The following is a 15,690-nucleotide window of genomic DNA, read 5'->3' as shown; positions in this document are numbered from 1 at the left end:
CCCCCCTAGGAGATCCCATCTCCTAGGGCCGGCGCACCCCCTAGGGGGCCTATATAAAGGGGGGAGGGAGGGGGCAGCCGCACCCTTGAGTCTTGGCGCCTCCCTCTCCCCTGCAACACCTCTCCCTCTCGTAGTAGAACGGCGAAGCCCTGCTGCGGTGACCCCTGCATCCACCACCACGCCGTCGTGCTGCTGGATCTTCATCAACCTCTCCTTCCCCCTTGCTGGATCAAGAAGGAGGAGACGTCACGCTGACCGTACGTGTGTTGAACGCGGAGGTGCCGTCCGTTCGGCGCTAGGATCTCCGGTGATTTGGATCACGTCGAGTACGACTTCCTCATCCCCGTTCTTTGAACGCTTCCGCGCGTGATCTACAAAGGTATGTAGATGCAATCCGATCACTCGTTGCTAGATGAACTCATAGATGGATCTTGGTAAAACCGTAGGAAATTTTTTGTTTTCTGCAACGTTCCCCAACATACTTATCATAAATTTTATGTCCAAATTATGTATTTTCGCTACCAACATGTGTTGTTTACGTGTGACGTTGACGTGTATGATGGGCATGCATGTATTGGCATGAATTTGAGGTTTTGGATTTGAGGCGTGTGTGGCTACCGGGCCCTACATATGAGGGGTTGTCCGACTCTGTCCGTGGGCGTGCCGGGCGCATCCACAGACATATAGGGGCTCGGATTTGCCAGGCCGGGCTGTAGATGCTCTAAACCTCCTTTTCTAGAAAAGAAATGCAAACTTTGTTAACCTCCCACGGTCACAACTTTGTGATCTCAAACAGGAGGTAAACCATGTCAGCTAGTCTCTCTCGAAGGGTGGAAAGGAAAAGACCGCAGTTTAGGGAGGGATGGCAGAGCTGTGCAAAACGTGTGACCGATGATGCGCAGGAGACGGTCGAACAAATTAACCAAATGCATTCACGCGCGACGCATGTGAAGAGCAAATTAAGCATGGAGGCACGTACGTTCTGCACTTAATTCGCCGGACGTACGCGCGCCGGCCAACTGGTTCAGTTCGTACTGCCCCGTGCACTCCATCTGCGTGCATGACGACGACGTATGATACCCGCGAAGAAGATGTACACGCGCGCTGTATATATACAACACCACCTTTGTTCTGCAGAGCCATCCACGCTCCATCGATCTCCGTCTCCGCACACGTACGTTTCGCCGGCGAAGCATACATAGTCACCATGGCGGCGGCCAAGCTCGCCGCCCTCCTGGCCGTGGCGGCACTCTCCGCCGTGGCGGGGGCAGCGGGTCCCCAGGAAGCCCACTGCTGGCAGTGCTACTCCTCCTGCATGCAGCAGAAGTGCGGCGGCTACCGCAACCCCGCCGCCCACACAGCCGTGGACGACAACGGTGCAGCGGCCGCCTCCGTCCCCGTCAACTCCATCGACGGTACCGCTGCCATCGTGCACCCCACCGATGGTGGTGCAGCCGTCCACGTCGCCGGCGGGTACGAGAGCTACTGCAAGTGCAACAAGGCGTGCATCGTGGACTGCTACAAGGCCCTGCCGCCGGTATGCTACCAGATGTGCGTCTCCGAGACCTGCGTCAAGCTGCCGCCATGTACGTAACCTATACACCGCCGTCCAAATTGTGCTTCTCAACTACTTGCCCCTATATAAGCTATCATCTGTCTTTTGATTGGTTTTTGCAGGTAAGCAGGCGGAATGCTACAAAGCATGCGGGGACAAATGCTACCACAAGCAGCCGAGCCCGGGCCCGAAGCCACCAAGCCCGAAGCCGCCAAGCCCGAAGCCCACTCCGCCAAAGCCCGCACCTCCGAACCACGGTGGTTCACCGAAGCCCACACCTCCGAACCACGGTGGTTCACCGAAGCCCAAGCCGCCGAGGCCAACCCCGCCGAAGCGGCCGTGCCCTCCTCATGCGCCCAAGCCCAAGCCCAAGCCGTGTCCGCCGAAGCCCAAGCCCAAGCCGCCATGCCCATGCCCGCCAGCGGCCGATGTATCCGCGTCGACCAACAACAGCAACAACTGATGGGTGTACACTCATCAAGCAGAGCTAGTGATTATGCTTGCTGGATATCGATATAGATTATTCTGTGAGGTTACTCTTCTATAGATAAGAAGTACATCCATCGGCTCTAACTAAGTTGGGTATACTATAGATCATGTGTACTCAATATCCGATCTACTATGTATGTACGTATTGTGTAATGAAATAAGTGTGAGAATATATTAATCTCCTATACGTTCAGCTTAGCTTATTTATTTATTGTTTTAGAGAATATAAAAAAAATCGAGAGCACGTAGAGAATATCAAATTCAGAATACGTATTCCCTTCCTGCTTACACGCATGGTGATTGGTGCATTGTTCAGAAAAAAATCACAAGAAAGAGAGAAAATATATGAATTGTCCAGATGTACCAAAGGGCAACGCCGAACAACCAAATACTCTACACAACGGGTGGCCAAGGGCCACACTGCGCGATGAAAAAGTTAGTTTATTATACTAGTCAACCCTGTGTTTGTCTCAAAAAAAAAACTAGTCAAACATGTGTTTGTCTAAAAAAAACTAGTCAACTCTGTGTCCGCACGGGCTAGTGATTTTCAAAACATGGATGTTGAAAAGCATTGAAGAGATTTTTATGTTATTTTTTTGAATAGAAGAAATATGATGTTAATATATTAGGTGTTTGATATCTGTGAGAACTTGGGATGCAACTGTGCATATGACTATTATGAATTCAGAAAATGCTTGCCACTATTGGACAATAAAACTGGAACATATGGATTTTCAAGAAACGTTTAGATAGAACCACATGCCCAATTAATGGAGAAGAATGAGTAAAACACATTTGAAGTCATGAGAGACCAAGTTAGTTTGATTGTACCCAAGAAGCAGGGGAATCATGCACAGTTATTATAGATAAACAATGTAGTTGTTTCTCTTCAACATGAAGGACGTAGATCAGTGAAACATTGGTTATGAATCAAGATCATAACAACTCTAATTCCACTACAGAGGTAGATAATCAATCACCATTTTCTATTTGGACACTATGGAGAAATATGGTAGAAAGTAGAATACACTTTATATTTGTAGTAAGGACATGTGATACTTAATACTACTAGTCAATGTGTATGTGCAATGCACGTTAATTTGGAAGTATATTAAATACATGCGGATATTAAGTAGGATATTATTTGCGTGTTATTATGTGATTAGTATTATATTTGGCATGAAATTAACTTCACGCTAAACTTGTTGAGTCTTCGACATTGAAGCAGTCTAGATCGTTCGATTGACATGATTTGATGGTTGAGATTAATTGGATCTGCTCCTTTGAGTCTTTTTATATTAGTATAGATATAGATATAGATATGTGAAATGTTTGCTTCCGGGGCGCCGAATGCATGCGGGCCTTGCGATCACGATCATGCAAGTACTAGGTGACGGGAGCACCACTCAAAAAAAAAAAACAGGTGACGGAAGCACTCTTATCCAATCGTCTTTTACCCTCATCTTCTTCCGTACCACGCGGACTCCAGGGGAACCCGCACCACCAGGCACTAGCCCCCACCCACACCACCGCATGCCGGTTGGACCGCTGCACACCAATTCGTCTCCGGCTGTGACCATGGTACCCTCCGCCATGCACTTGATACCTCACCCCCATTCGCAGCTCCCCGTTTGTCTCCCGCTGGAAGGACCTTATGTCCTTGACGGTTCAAGCCTTCTCCCACCAAGGTTGAAGCTTTTTTCCCGATGGGTGCAGTACCCGCATAATGGATCACGCCGGTTCCAATATCGGTCGTCGAGGTAGCAGCTCCCTGTCGCCGCACTACTCATAGCACGCGATCAACGTGGTGGTAGAAAAAAAGCGCACCGGTTATAGCAAACCCATGTCGCTGTGGTCATCCATGTCTCCGCTCGTCACACTACCGCATGTCGGCTGGACCACCGCACACCAGTTGCAGCAAATTTGGTCGCCAATGGTAGCTTTCCACTACCGGTTGCAACAAATTCGCAACCGGTCGTCGTCGGGCACACTTTGTCGTCTTCCTGGTTGTAGCTTTCCTCGTTGCCTATTACAACAAAAAATCGTTGCCTCATTGCATGGAAAAAGCTTTCATAGATTTCACATAAGCATCGCAGCCCCAAACTTTAAGAAACGACAACTTAAGTTTCTTGCCAAACCACAGTTCATCTGGTGCCATCTCAACGGATTTAGATGGTGCCCTATTTAACGTGAATGCAGTTGTCTCTGATGCATAACCCCAAAACAATAGTGGTAAATCGGTAAGAGACATCATTGATCGCACCATATCTAATATAGTACGGTTACGATGTTCGGACACACCATTACGCTATGGTGTTCCAGGTGGCGTGAGTTGTGAAACTATTCCACTTTATTTTAAATGAAGGTCAAACTTGTAACTCAAATATTCGCCTCCACGATCAGATCGTAGAAACTTTATTTTCTTGTTACACTAGTAGAAAACAGGGCTTTCGTTCGGGCCAGATAAGCCCATTAGTCCCGGTTCAGTCACGAACCGGGACTAATGTGAGCATTGGTCCCGGTTCATGCGGCTAAAGGCATTAATCCCGGTTCAAATGAGCCCTTTCGTCCCGGTTTGAGACAGAACCGGGACTAAAGGGTGCAATGCCCTTTAGTCCCGGTTCGTATCTCAAACCGGGACTAAAGATTAGACCTTTAGTCCCGGTTTGAGACACGAACCGGGACTAAAAGGTGCAATGCCCTTTAGTCCCGGTTCGTGTCTCAAACCGGTACTAAAGGTCCCATTTTCAAACTCTACCCTCCCACCCCCCCGTGGATCGCCTTTTCAGTTTTGTAAAAAGCAAAAGAAAATGATAAAAACTCTAAAAATAAAATCCTTCGAGATGTAGTTATATTACTACATCTACTAGTTAGGAAAATTAAAAAACTTAAATTTGGACATGCTTTGCAAAAAAGTGTCATGAAAAAGTAAAACGGCTAAACTTTTGCATATGATGTCGAAAAACGTATAATATATCAAAATGTTCAGCACGAAAATCCACATCCAATTTTGATAGCCTACGGCCTGTTTGCAAATTTTTAGAATCCTCAAATTCTAAAAGGAAAAAAAGTTATGCTCAAATTTTAGTTTTTTTAATTTTGGTTAAATCAGGTCAAACTACTTATTCAAGAAGTATTAGTGTCACTAAATAATTATTCAAGAATATTAGTGTTACTAAATAATTATTACAGTTTTTTTTGAATTTTGGTCAAATCTGGTCAAACTGTGGTCAAACTATGGTCAAACTACTTATTCAAGAAATACTAGTGTTACTACATAATTATTCAAAAATATTAGTGTTACAAAATAATTATTTCATTTTTTTGAATTTTGGTCAAATCTGGTCAAACTGTGGTCAAACAATGGTCAAACTACTTATTTAAGAAATATTAGTGTTACTACATAATTATTGTTTTTAGAATAATAGTTTCAAACTCAAACAGTGAAACGTGTGACTTCATGCTCAAGCTAAACTCCTGAGGGTTAATAGGATTGACATCTTACTATTGTTAGGAAAACAACAAGTGCAGACTTGGAAATGAGGGGGAATAGAACCCGGAAGTTAAGCGTGCTTAGGCTGGAGTAGTGAGAGGATGGGTGACCGACCCGAAAGTTAGATGATTTGGAATGATGAGGGGTGATTAGCGATTAGAGGTTAAATTGAGCAGTGATGAGGGTGATTAGAGATTAAATTGGAAAATAATTCAGAAATTTGAAAATTAAAAAAGATTAATTTTTTTTGTAAAAATACCTTTAGTCCCGGTTGGTGTTACCAGACAGCGGCCATGTGGACGGCCTTTAGTCCCGGTTCGTGTAAGAACCGGGACTAAAGGGGGAGGCTTTAGTAACGACCCTTTAGTCCCGGTTCCAGAACCGGGACTAAAGGCCCTCTAGAACCGGGACAAATGGCCCTTTTTCTACTAGTGTTACGATGATTCTCCACTTCACTTTGAAAATTCTTTGAACTTTCAAATGTTTCAGACTTATGTTTTATTAAGTAGATATACCCATATCTGCTCAAATCATTTGTTAAGGTCAGAAAATAACGATACCCGCCGCGAGTCTCAACACTCATCGGACCACATACATCAGTATGTATTGTTTTCAATAAGTCAGTGGCTCGCTCCATTGTTCCGGAGAACGGGGTCTTAGTCATCTTGCCCATGAGGCATGGTTCGCAAGCATCAAGTGATTCCAAAAGTCCATCCGCGTGGAGTTTCTTCATGCGCTTTACACCAATATGACCTAAACGGCAATGCCACAAGTATGTTGTACTATCATTATTAACTTTGCATCTTTTAGCATCAATATTATGAGTATGTGTATTACTACGATCGAGATTCAATAAACCATTTATATTGAGTGTATGACCATAGAAGATTTTTTTCATGTAAACAGAATAACAAATATTCTTTGATTTAAATGAATAATCGTATTGCAATAAACATGATCCAATCATATGCATGCTCAACGCCAAACACCAAATAACATTTATTTTAGGTTCAATACTAATCCCGAAGGTAAAAGGAGTGTATGATGGTGATCTTATCAACCTTGAAATCATTTCCAACACACATTGTCACCTCGCTCTTAACTAGTCTCTGTTCATTTTGCAACTCCTGTTTTGAGTTACTAATCTTAGCAACTGAACCGGTATCAAATACCCTGGGGTTACTATGAACACTAGTAAAGTACACATCAATAACATGTATATCAAATATATATTTCACTTTGTCATCCTTCTTATCCGTCAAGTATTTGGGGTAGTTCCACTTCCAGTGACCATTCCCTTTGCAGTAGAAGCACTCAGTTTCAGGCTTAGGTCTAGCTTTGGGTTTCTTCACGGGAGTGGCAACTTGCTTGCCATTCTTTCTTGAAGTTTCCTTTCTTTTCCTTTGGCCCTTTTTTTGAAACTAGTGGTCTTGTTAGCCATCAACACTTTATGCTCTTTCTTGATTTCTACCTTCGCTGATTTTAGCATCGTGAAGAGCTCGGGAATCATTTTCATCATCCCTTGCATATTATAGTTCATCATGAAGTTCCAGTAACTTGGTGATAGTGACTAGAGAACTCTATAAATCACTATCCAGAAGATTAACCCCCACTTGATTCAAGTGATTGTAGTGCCCAGACATTTTGAGCACATGCTCACTGGTTGAGCCATTCTCCTCCATATTGTAGGCAAAGTACTTGTCAGAGGTCTTATACCTCTCAACACGGGCATGAGACCAAAATACCAATTTCATCTCTTGGAACATCTCATATGCTCCATGTCGTTCAAAATATTTTTGAAGTCACAGTTCTAAGCCGTAAAGCATGGTGCATTAAACTATCAAGTAGTCATCATACCGAGCTTGCCAAACGTTCATAACGTCTGCATCTGCTCCTGCAAAAGGTCCGTCACCTAGCGGTGCATCAAGGAGATAATTCTTCTGTGCAGCAATGAGGATAATCCTTAGACCACGGATCCAGTCCGCATCATTGCTACTATCATCTTTCAACTTATTTTTCTCTAGGAACATATCAAAAAAATAAAACGGGGAGCTATAACGCGAGCTATTGATCTACAACATAATTTGCAAATACTATCAAGACTAAGTTCATGATAAATTAAAGTTCAATTAATCATATTACTTAAGAACTCCCACTTAGATAGACATCCCTCTAGTCATCTAAATGATCACGTGATCCATATAAACTAAACCATGTCCGATCATCACGTGAGATGGAGTAGTTTTCAATGGTGAACATCACTATGTTGATCATATCTACTATATGATTCACGTTCGACCTTTTGGTCTTAGTGTTCCGAGGCCATATCTGCATATGCTAGGCTTGTCAAGTTTAACCTGAGTATTTCGCGTGTGCAAAACTGGCTTGCACCCGTTGTATATGAACGTAGAGCTTATCACACCCGATCATCACATGGTGTCTCGGCACGACAAACTATCACAACGGTGCATACTCAGGGAGAACACTTATACCTTGAAATTTAGTGAGGGGTCATCTTATAATGCTACCGTCGTACAAAGCAAAATAAGGTGCATAAAAGATAAACATCACAAGCAATCAAAATATGTGACATGATATGGCCATCATCATCTTGTGCCTTTGATCTCTATCTCCAAAGTACCGTCATGATCTCCATCGTCACTGGCATGACACCATGATGTCCATCTTCTTGATGTCTATAAACGTGTCGCCACATGGTCGTCTCGCCAACTATTGCTTTTGCAACTATTGCTATCACACAGCGATAAAGTAAAGCAATTATATAGCGCTTGCATCTTATGCAATAAAGAGACAACCATAAGGCTCCTGTCAGTTGCCGATAACTTTAACAAAACATGATCATCTCATACGACAAATTATATCACATCATGTCTTGACCATATCACATCACAACATGCCCTGCAAAAACAAGTTAGACGTCCTCTACTTTGTTGTTGCAAGTTTTACGTGGCTGCTACGGGCTTCTAGCAAGAACCGTTCTTGCCTACGCATCAAAACCACAACATTTTTTTGTCAAGTGTGTTGTTTTAACCTTCAACAAGGATCGGGCGTAGTCAAACTCGATTCAACTAAAGTTGAAGAAACAGACACCCGCCAGCCACCTATGTGCAAAGCACATCGGTAGAACCAGTCTCATGAACGCGGTCATGTAATGTCGGTCCGGGCCGCTTCATCCAACAATACCGCCGAATCAAAGTAAGACGTTGCTGATAAGCAGTATGACTATTATCGCACACAACTCTTTGTGTTCTACTCGTGCATATAACATCTACCCATAGACCTGACTCGGATGCCACTGTTGGGGAACGCAGTATATCAAAAAATTTACCTACGTCACGCAAGATCTATCTAGGAGATGCATAGCAACGAGAGGGGAGAGCGTGTCTACGTACCCTCGTAGACCGAAAAGCGGAAGCGTTTAGTAACGCGGTTGATGTAGTCTAACTTCTTCGCGATCCAACCGATCCAAGTACCGAACGTACGACACCTCCGCGACCAGCACACGTTCAGCTCGGTGACGTCCCTCATACTCTTGATCCAGCTGAGGCCGAGGGAGAGTTCCGTCAGCACGACGGCGTGGCGACAATGATGATGAAGTTACCGGCGCAGGGCTTCGCCTAAGCACTACAATGATATGACCGAGGTGTGTAACTGTGGAGGGGGGCACCGCACACGGCTAAGATAATTGATCTTATGTGTTCTAGGGTGCCCCCTGCCCCCGTATATAAAGGAGGGGAGGAGAGGCCAGCCGGCCCTCCAAGGGCACGCCAAGAGAGGGGAATCCTACTAGGACTCCAAGTCCTAGTAGGTTTCCACCTAAGGAAGAGGGGGAAGGAAAGGAAAGGGGGCGCCACCCCCTTCCCCTAGTCCAATTCGGACCCAAGGGGGGAGGGCAGCCCCTCCTGTCCCTCCCTCTCTTCCCACTAAGGCCCATTGAGGTCCATTAGTTCCCTCGGGGGGTTCCGATAACCCTCTGGCACTCCGATAATTATTTGGTACCTCACGGAACTCATCCGGTGTCCGAATAACATCGTCCAATATATCAATCTTTATGTCTCGACCATTTCGAGACTCCTCGTCATGTCCCTGATTTCATCCGGGACTCCGAACAAACTTCGGTCATCAAATCACATAACTCATAATACAAATCGTCATCGAACATTAAGCGTGCGGACCCTACGGGTTCAAGAACTATGTAGACATGATCGAGACAGATCTCTGGTCAATAACCAATAGCGGAACCTGGATGCTCATATTGGCTCCTACATATTCTATGAAGATCTTTATCGGTCAAACCGCATAACAACATACATTGTTCCCGTTGTCATCAGTATGTTACTTGCCCGAGATTCGATCGTCGGTATCATCATACCTAGTTCAATCTCGTCATCGATAAGTCTCTTTACTCGTTCCGTAATGCATCATCCCGTGGCTAACTCATTAGACACATTGCTTGCAAGGCTCATAGTGATGTGCATTACCGAGAGGACCCGGAGATACCTCTCTGATACACGGAGTGACAAATCGTAATCTCGATCTATTCCAACTCAACAAACATCATCGGAGACACCTGTAGAGCATCTTTATAATCACCCAGTTACGTTGTGACGTTTGATAGCACACAAAGTGTTGCTCCGATATTCGGGAGTTGCATAATCTCATAGTCTGAGGAACATGTATAAGTCATGAAGAAAGCAATAGCAGAAAAACTAAACGATCATTATGCTAAGCTAACGGATGGGTCTTGTCCATCACATCATTCTCTAATGATGTGATCCCGTTCATCAAATAACAACACATGTCTATGGCTAGGAAACTTAACCATCTCTGATTAACATGCTAGTCAAGGAGAGGCATAGTAGGGACACTCAGTTTTGTCTATGTATTCACATATGTACTAAGTTTCCGGTTAATACAATTCTAGTATGAATAATAAACATTTATAATGATATAAGGAAATATAAATAACAACTTTATTATTGTCTTTAGGACATATTTCCTTCAGCTTTAGCCCAGCAAGACCGGCTTTCGGCCAGAGCGATCGGGCAAGACAAGTGTGCATCTTTTCCTTGTCAACCAGTCGTTGGATGAAAGTGTACATACGTGTCGAGTGCTACCGGTGTAATTTACTCTTTTAGTTTGTTTGAATAATAACAAGTTTTAGAGAAGGGTATCGGTAAAAAAAAGTTTTAGAGTAGAGAATGGTCCAATTATGAGAAATTGATTCAGCAACTTTAGCAAAGCATAGGCACACCTCAAAAACAAAAGCAAAAGCGCGAATAAACCTGTGGTTGAGTTGGTTAGGTGGACAGTGGTATCCCCAACCCACCAGGGTTCAAATCCTGGTGCTCGCATTATTTCTGGATTTATTTCAGGATTTCCGGCGATGCGCTTTCAGTGGGAGGAGACGTTCCCGTCGACAACGAGACGCCTACGGTGACTTCGCAAATCTCAAGATGATATGCCGGCTCAGTCTCTCGGAGGTGCTCATAGGGGTAGGGTGTGCGTGTATGCGTTCATAAGGGTGAGGGTATGCGCGTGTATATGAGCGTTTGTGTCTGTACTGATGCTCAAAAAAAAAAGCAAAAGCAAAGCATAAGCAGCACAAAATGAGCTGTGACATGAATTTTGTAGCATAAGACACACACACCTGTGTGCGGGGCCCACACTTCAGGCCCCCGACTGCCTGAGTTGCCTACCACTAGCGTCTCCCACCTGTCTACAGTCCACGCGAGAGTCCAGCCCAGCCTACCCCACCGATGGACGCGGCGGCGGCGGCCGGCGGCCACCGCTGGACGGAGGAGGTGGACGACCTGGTGGACGCCGGCGACGTCGACGGGGCCATCTCCCTCCTCGAGTCCGTCGTCTCCAGCCTCTCCACCGCCGCCCCCTCGCCTCCGCCGGGCGCCGATCTCCGCCTCGCCACGGCGCTCGGCGACCTCGCCGGCCTCCACGCCTCCCGCGGCAACACCCTCCAGGCCGACGCCATCCGCTCCCGCGCCATCGTCCTCCGCCTCCGCGCCGAGAAAGAAGCCCCCCAGCCCCAGTCCCTAGGGTTTGTTCCTCCTCCTCTCCCAAGCTCTGTTCTTGCTTCTGAACCGAATCTTGGCCTGCTCGACCTGGACTTGCCAATTTGCAAAAATTGTGATGTTTTCTCTGTAAATTCTAGCTTCTAGCTCAGGATCTCGTAGATGTCAGAGCACGAATCACGCAAATGTGGCACACGATCTGAACAAATTCAGCTGCAGTTGCTCCCTGCTTGGGCCACCTGACTAACTCCTGCTCTGCTTCTGATAATGTACATTGAAGGGATCATGCGACGGCGGAGAATTCTGCATCGCCAGAGGCTGCTACGGGATCTAAGGACTCGAAAGCCTCAGCTAGCATCGACGGGAAGGACGAAGATGAAGATGATGGTATTATTCTAGTAGCCTCTGTCTCTGTGCTTAAGCTGGAAACAGCTCGGAAAAACTGAGACTTTAACATTCTTCCTCTGACGCATATGCAGATTGGGAGGCTATTGCGGACCGTGGCGACGAGACACCGGTGCGCCCCCTCGTGCAAGAGGCGAGGGTGACAACACCTTGTAGTTCTTTAGAGAAAAGTAGCACTTCATCTTCAGGGACCAAGAGGAGGGGAAGGGGTTCCTTTCTTTATGATAAGAGTGTTCTGTACAGCGACCAGTGCGGTTCAGAGAGGGATCTGGATGACAAAGGGTCTGATCCAGCTCATGGTGGATCAAAGGATCATGCGGATGAGAAGGATAACAAGGATGGTAATTTATTCAGGATGACTAATCTTCTCTGTCTAGTTAGCTTGCTCATCGTGGGTAAACTAAACTCTTGCTCTGTGTTTGGTTTTGCAGCTGCAAAACGATTTGGGACAAGGCACGCCCTTGTTCTTTATGACTTCGCACCTAGCACACGCACAACAGATTTGGAAAGGATCTTTGAGAAGTTTGGAGACCATGGAGTTGCCATCCGCTGGGTCAATGATTCTGTTGCACTTGCAGTTTTCCGGACCCCATCATCTGGTAATTTGGTTGTTACACTTACTTGGAGTAGTCTTTCTGTATCTTTCTTCGTATACCTTGATCTAGAAACTGTTGCCACATTCTTGTGTAACCTAGACTTTTTTATTATCGAAATGTACAAGTACACGACTCCACCTGTGGAAGCAAAGCTCTGATGTCAAATATGGTGCATTGGACAAGCATTATTTTCATTTTCACAATTATTTCCTGCAGAAGGGCGGTTCTCCAGATTTTTGGCCAAACTGTTATGATAGCTCACCGTAAATCCATGGCTAAATTATTAGAGGAAACCATTGCAATCCCCTTCTTCCAACTCGGCTGTGCGGGACTTTGTTTGTTTCATGATATGTGTGTAATTTTGATATGTGCGCTCAGTCAAAACATGACAGTTATGAAGTCCAACCTAGACAGCAAGTGCATAATTGACTATTAGTCTTTGGTTTATTGCTCAAGCTATTCACTGTCGTGCTGGTTCAGTGTTCCTTCAGTCTTTTGAACCTTAGATTTTTGTGCTGATCATATGAACTTGCAAGCTTTTTATTACTTACGTTTTCTGGCTTTAATCGATGCATTCTGATTGCTTCATTCTGACTTATTGTACTGTAGCTAATGAGCCACAGGTTTCTGTGCCTCCAAGATACAATGTACAAAACATGATTAAAGAGAAAAAGTACAAATTGACACAGTTCCCTTATCCCAATTAGGTTGTGTTCCACCATTTAAATCATGATGTATGTGTAATGTTGATATGTGTGCATACAGAACATGGTATTTCTGAAGTCCGAACTACAGAGCAGAATGCATAATTTGGTAGGGAGCAGAATTCATGATTTAGTAGAAAGCAGAATGCATAATTTACTGTTAGTCTCGGTTCATTGTTGAAGCTTATACTTTCATGCTTGTTCAACCTTTTTTCCCATCGTGCTGAAACTTGAACTTCATGCTGATGATTTGAACTTGCAAGTCCTCTGCACTTCTGTTTTCTGGCTTTATTGATTCTATTCTGGCCTATTGACATGTCGGCCTGTTGCCATGTACGACTGTAGCTAAGGAGGCACAAGCTTGCGTGCCTCCAAGATACAAAGTACGGTCACTAAAGGATAATGACGATCTCTTGGCAAAAATCGACGGTACAGGTAACAGCTTGTTCCTTGTGCTAATCCTTTTCAGTTTAATCTTCTTCTCCCTAGGGATCGTGTGTAGTGCATAGCTCCTTACTTCCATCTTATGTTGCTTTTCATGTTGAACTGCAGACCTAGAACCGCCGACACCAAGACCAAAGACATCCGCGAGAACGGCGCAGAGGCTGATCGCCCACGGGATGGGGCTAAAGCAGTTCACGACCATCGATGCAGGTGAGCGGAAGGAGCAGGAGGAGGCGAGGAGGAGCCGGATCACCGCCCGACAAGCTGCGCGCGATGATGCCTGGGGTGAGGACTGAGGACTGGCTGGCTGTCCGAGAACTGCTGTCGCTGGCTGGCATGCGGCATCGCCTCCTGCCGGGCTGCTCCCAGGCCTTGCTTTCTTACACGAGTTAGCTCCAGTCAAACCTCTGTACTGGGTTTGTTTCACACGTATCACGGGGGTGCTTAAATTACATGTTGATGGTGTTGTTTGGGTGGCGATGATGGCATCCCTGGTTTCATTGGATTTTACTGTGGTTTCCCACTCCCAAGATTGTAATGTCAGAGGTGCAGAGGCTGGGTGGTTGGTGTGGGAAAGAAAAATAAACCTTGTTTTTTTTACCAGAAATTAATGTAAGTGCTATGTGCCTAAAGTGATTGAGCTCAAGGAACTTTTTGGCACGCCGCCGCCGAAGGAGCAACATGTCAAGGTTTGTCTCGTTGCTCGGCAAGTCCTTGCGGCCGCGCGAGGGTTGGCCGAGACAAATATGGAGGTCAGCATGAGGTGAGACCATTGTTGTCAGGTGGTCCGTGTCCTACCTGTGTGTATGGAACCACAACCCGGAGGGGCTGTTTTGGAATGTTCAGGGTCTGAATAATCCAGCTAAACCTAAGAGCAGCCGTTGGCCCCCCAGGGGGCGTGTAAAATCGCTGCCTAGGGACGAGCCGGCGCTAAAATTGGCATGGGGGTGAGTGGGTTTCCAGCCGGGTCGCCCCCAGACGTGGTTTTTTTATTAAAAAAGGAATTGGACAAAGTTTGGCAAATTGGACAAAACGTTTGGCTAAAGTTCGACAAACTTGACATATATTTGACATGTTTGACGTTTACATAAGTTTAAAAAACCGAACTAAGGGGCGAAGAAGTCGCTGAGCGCGGCGAAGTTGCCAACGTCGTCGGCGGCCTTCTCCTTCTTGACGCGGCTGCCCCTGTTGGACCCCTGCCCGGCATCGCCCTGGCAGACCGGTGGCGGTGGCGCATCGTCGTCGCCGTCGTCGAGGATGACGACGCCTGCCTCGTCCCGGCCACAGCGCCGAGCTTCGAACCGCTCGTAGGCGAGGCGCTGGCGTTCCAGCTCCGTGTGTGCCTAGTCTTCACGCGCCCAATTCAGGGCCGCTGCATCGTCGAGCTCCTCCTTCACGCCGCTAGCGAGCCCGGGCTCCGCCTTCACGACGGGGAGCCCCGGCTTCGTCTTCATGGCGGCGAGGCCCGGCTCCGTCTTTGGCTTGACGTAGCGCGGAGGGGGCGCGCCTGCCGCCCTTGTTGATGACGATGCCGGCGCTGCGGGGGCGCCGGCTGAGCGGCGTCTCCGTTGCGGGCTCGGCCTTGACGCCGAGCAGTGCCGGCGAGCCAGAGGAATGGGAGGAGGACTGAGAGGAGCAAGACGAGGAGGAGCCGAACCTCCTGGGCATCCATTGCCCGGCGCTCCGGCGGGGGGGGGGGGGCAGCCGCGGCGGTAGGGTAATGCCAGCGGCGGGTCATTGCCGTCCTCCAGGTATTGGAGTACCTCGTGGAGGGTGCGGCCGAGGGCGCCCACCATAGGCGGCGCCCCTCGCTGTTCTTCGTGCCCCCCACCACCGGCGTCCCGTTGATGGACGCCAGCCACTGCGCCTGCTGGCGCTGTAAGTACGCCACCCACGATGCATGGTTGTCGGCGGCGTACTGGGGGAGGGTGCGCTGCTCCTCCGTCAGGGACGC

General features: G+C 46.8%; 2 protein-coding genes across 2 annotated transcripts; both read left to right on the top strand.

The window, feature by feature from the left end:
* The first annotated feature begins 1,024 nt into the window (after window positions 1-1,024).
* LOC119273618 (proline-rich protein 4-like) lies at window positions 1,025-2,242 on the top strand. The gene is made up of 2 exons (XM_037554725.1): window positions 1,025-1,586; window positions 1,678-2,242. Exons 1-2 carry the CDS (start codon window positions 1,061-1,063, stop codon window positions 2,016-2,018), a joined length of 867 nt encoding a protein of 288 aa, XP_037410622.1. The 5' UTR covers window positions 1,025-1,060; the 3' UTR covers window positions 2,019-2,242.
* An 8,997-nt stretch (window positions 2,243-11,239) lies between these two features.
* On the top strand, window positions 11,240-14,382 carry LOC119270654. The gene is made up of 6 exons (XM_037552686.1): window positions 11,240-11,613; window positions 11,868-11,974; window positions 12,067-12,333; window positions 12,424-12,591; window positions 13,638-13,727; window positions 13,845-14,382. Exons 1-6 carry the CDS (start codon window positions 11,318-11,320, stop codon window positions 14,030-14,032), a joined length of 1,116 nt encoding a protein of 371 aa, XP_037408583.1. The 5' UTR covers window positions 11,240-11,317; the 3' UTR covers window positions 14,033-14,382.
* The last annotated feature ends 1,308 nt before the right edge of the window (window positions 14,383-15,690 follow it).

This window comes from Triticum dicoccoides, chromosome 3A (assembly GCF_002162155.2).
Source record: "Triticum dicoccoides isolate Atlit2015 ecotype Zavitan chromosome 3A, WEW_v2.0, whole genome shotgun sequence".
NCBI classification, from domain to species: domain Eukaryota; kingdom Viridiplantae; phylum Streptophyta; class Magnoliopsida; order Poales; family Poaceae; genus Triticum; species Triticum dicoccoides.
Note: the sequence above shows the minus strand (reverse complement) of the source record. Positions and strands in the feature narration are given on the sequence as shown.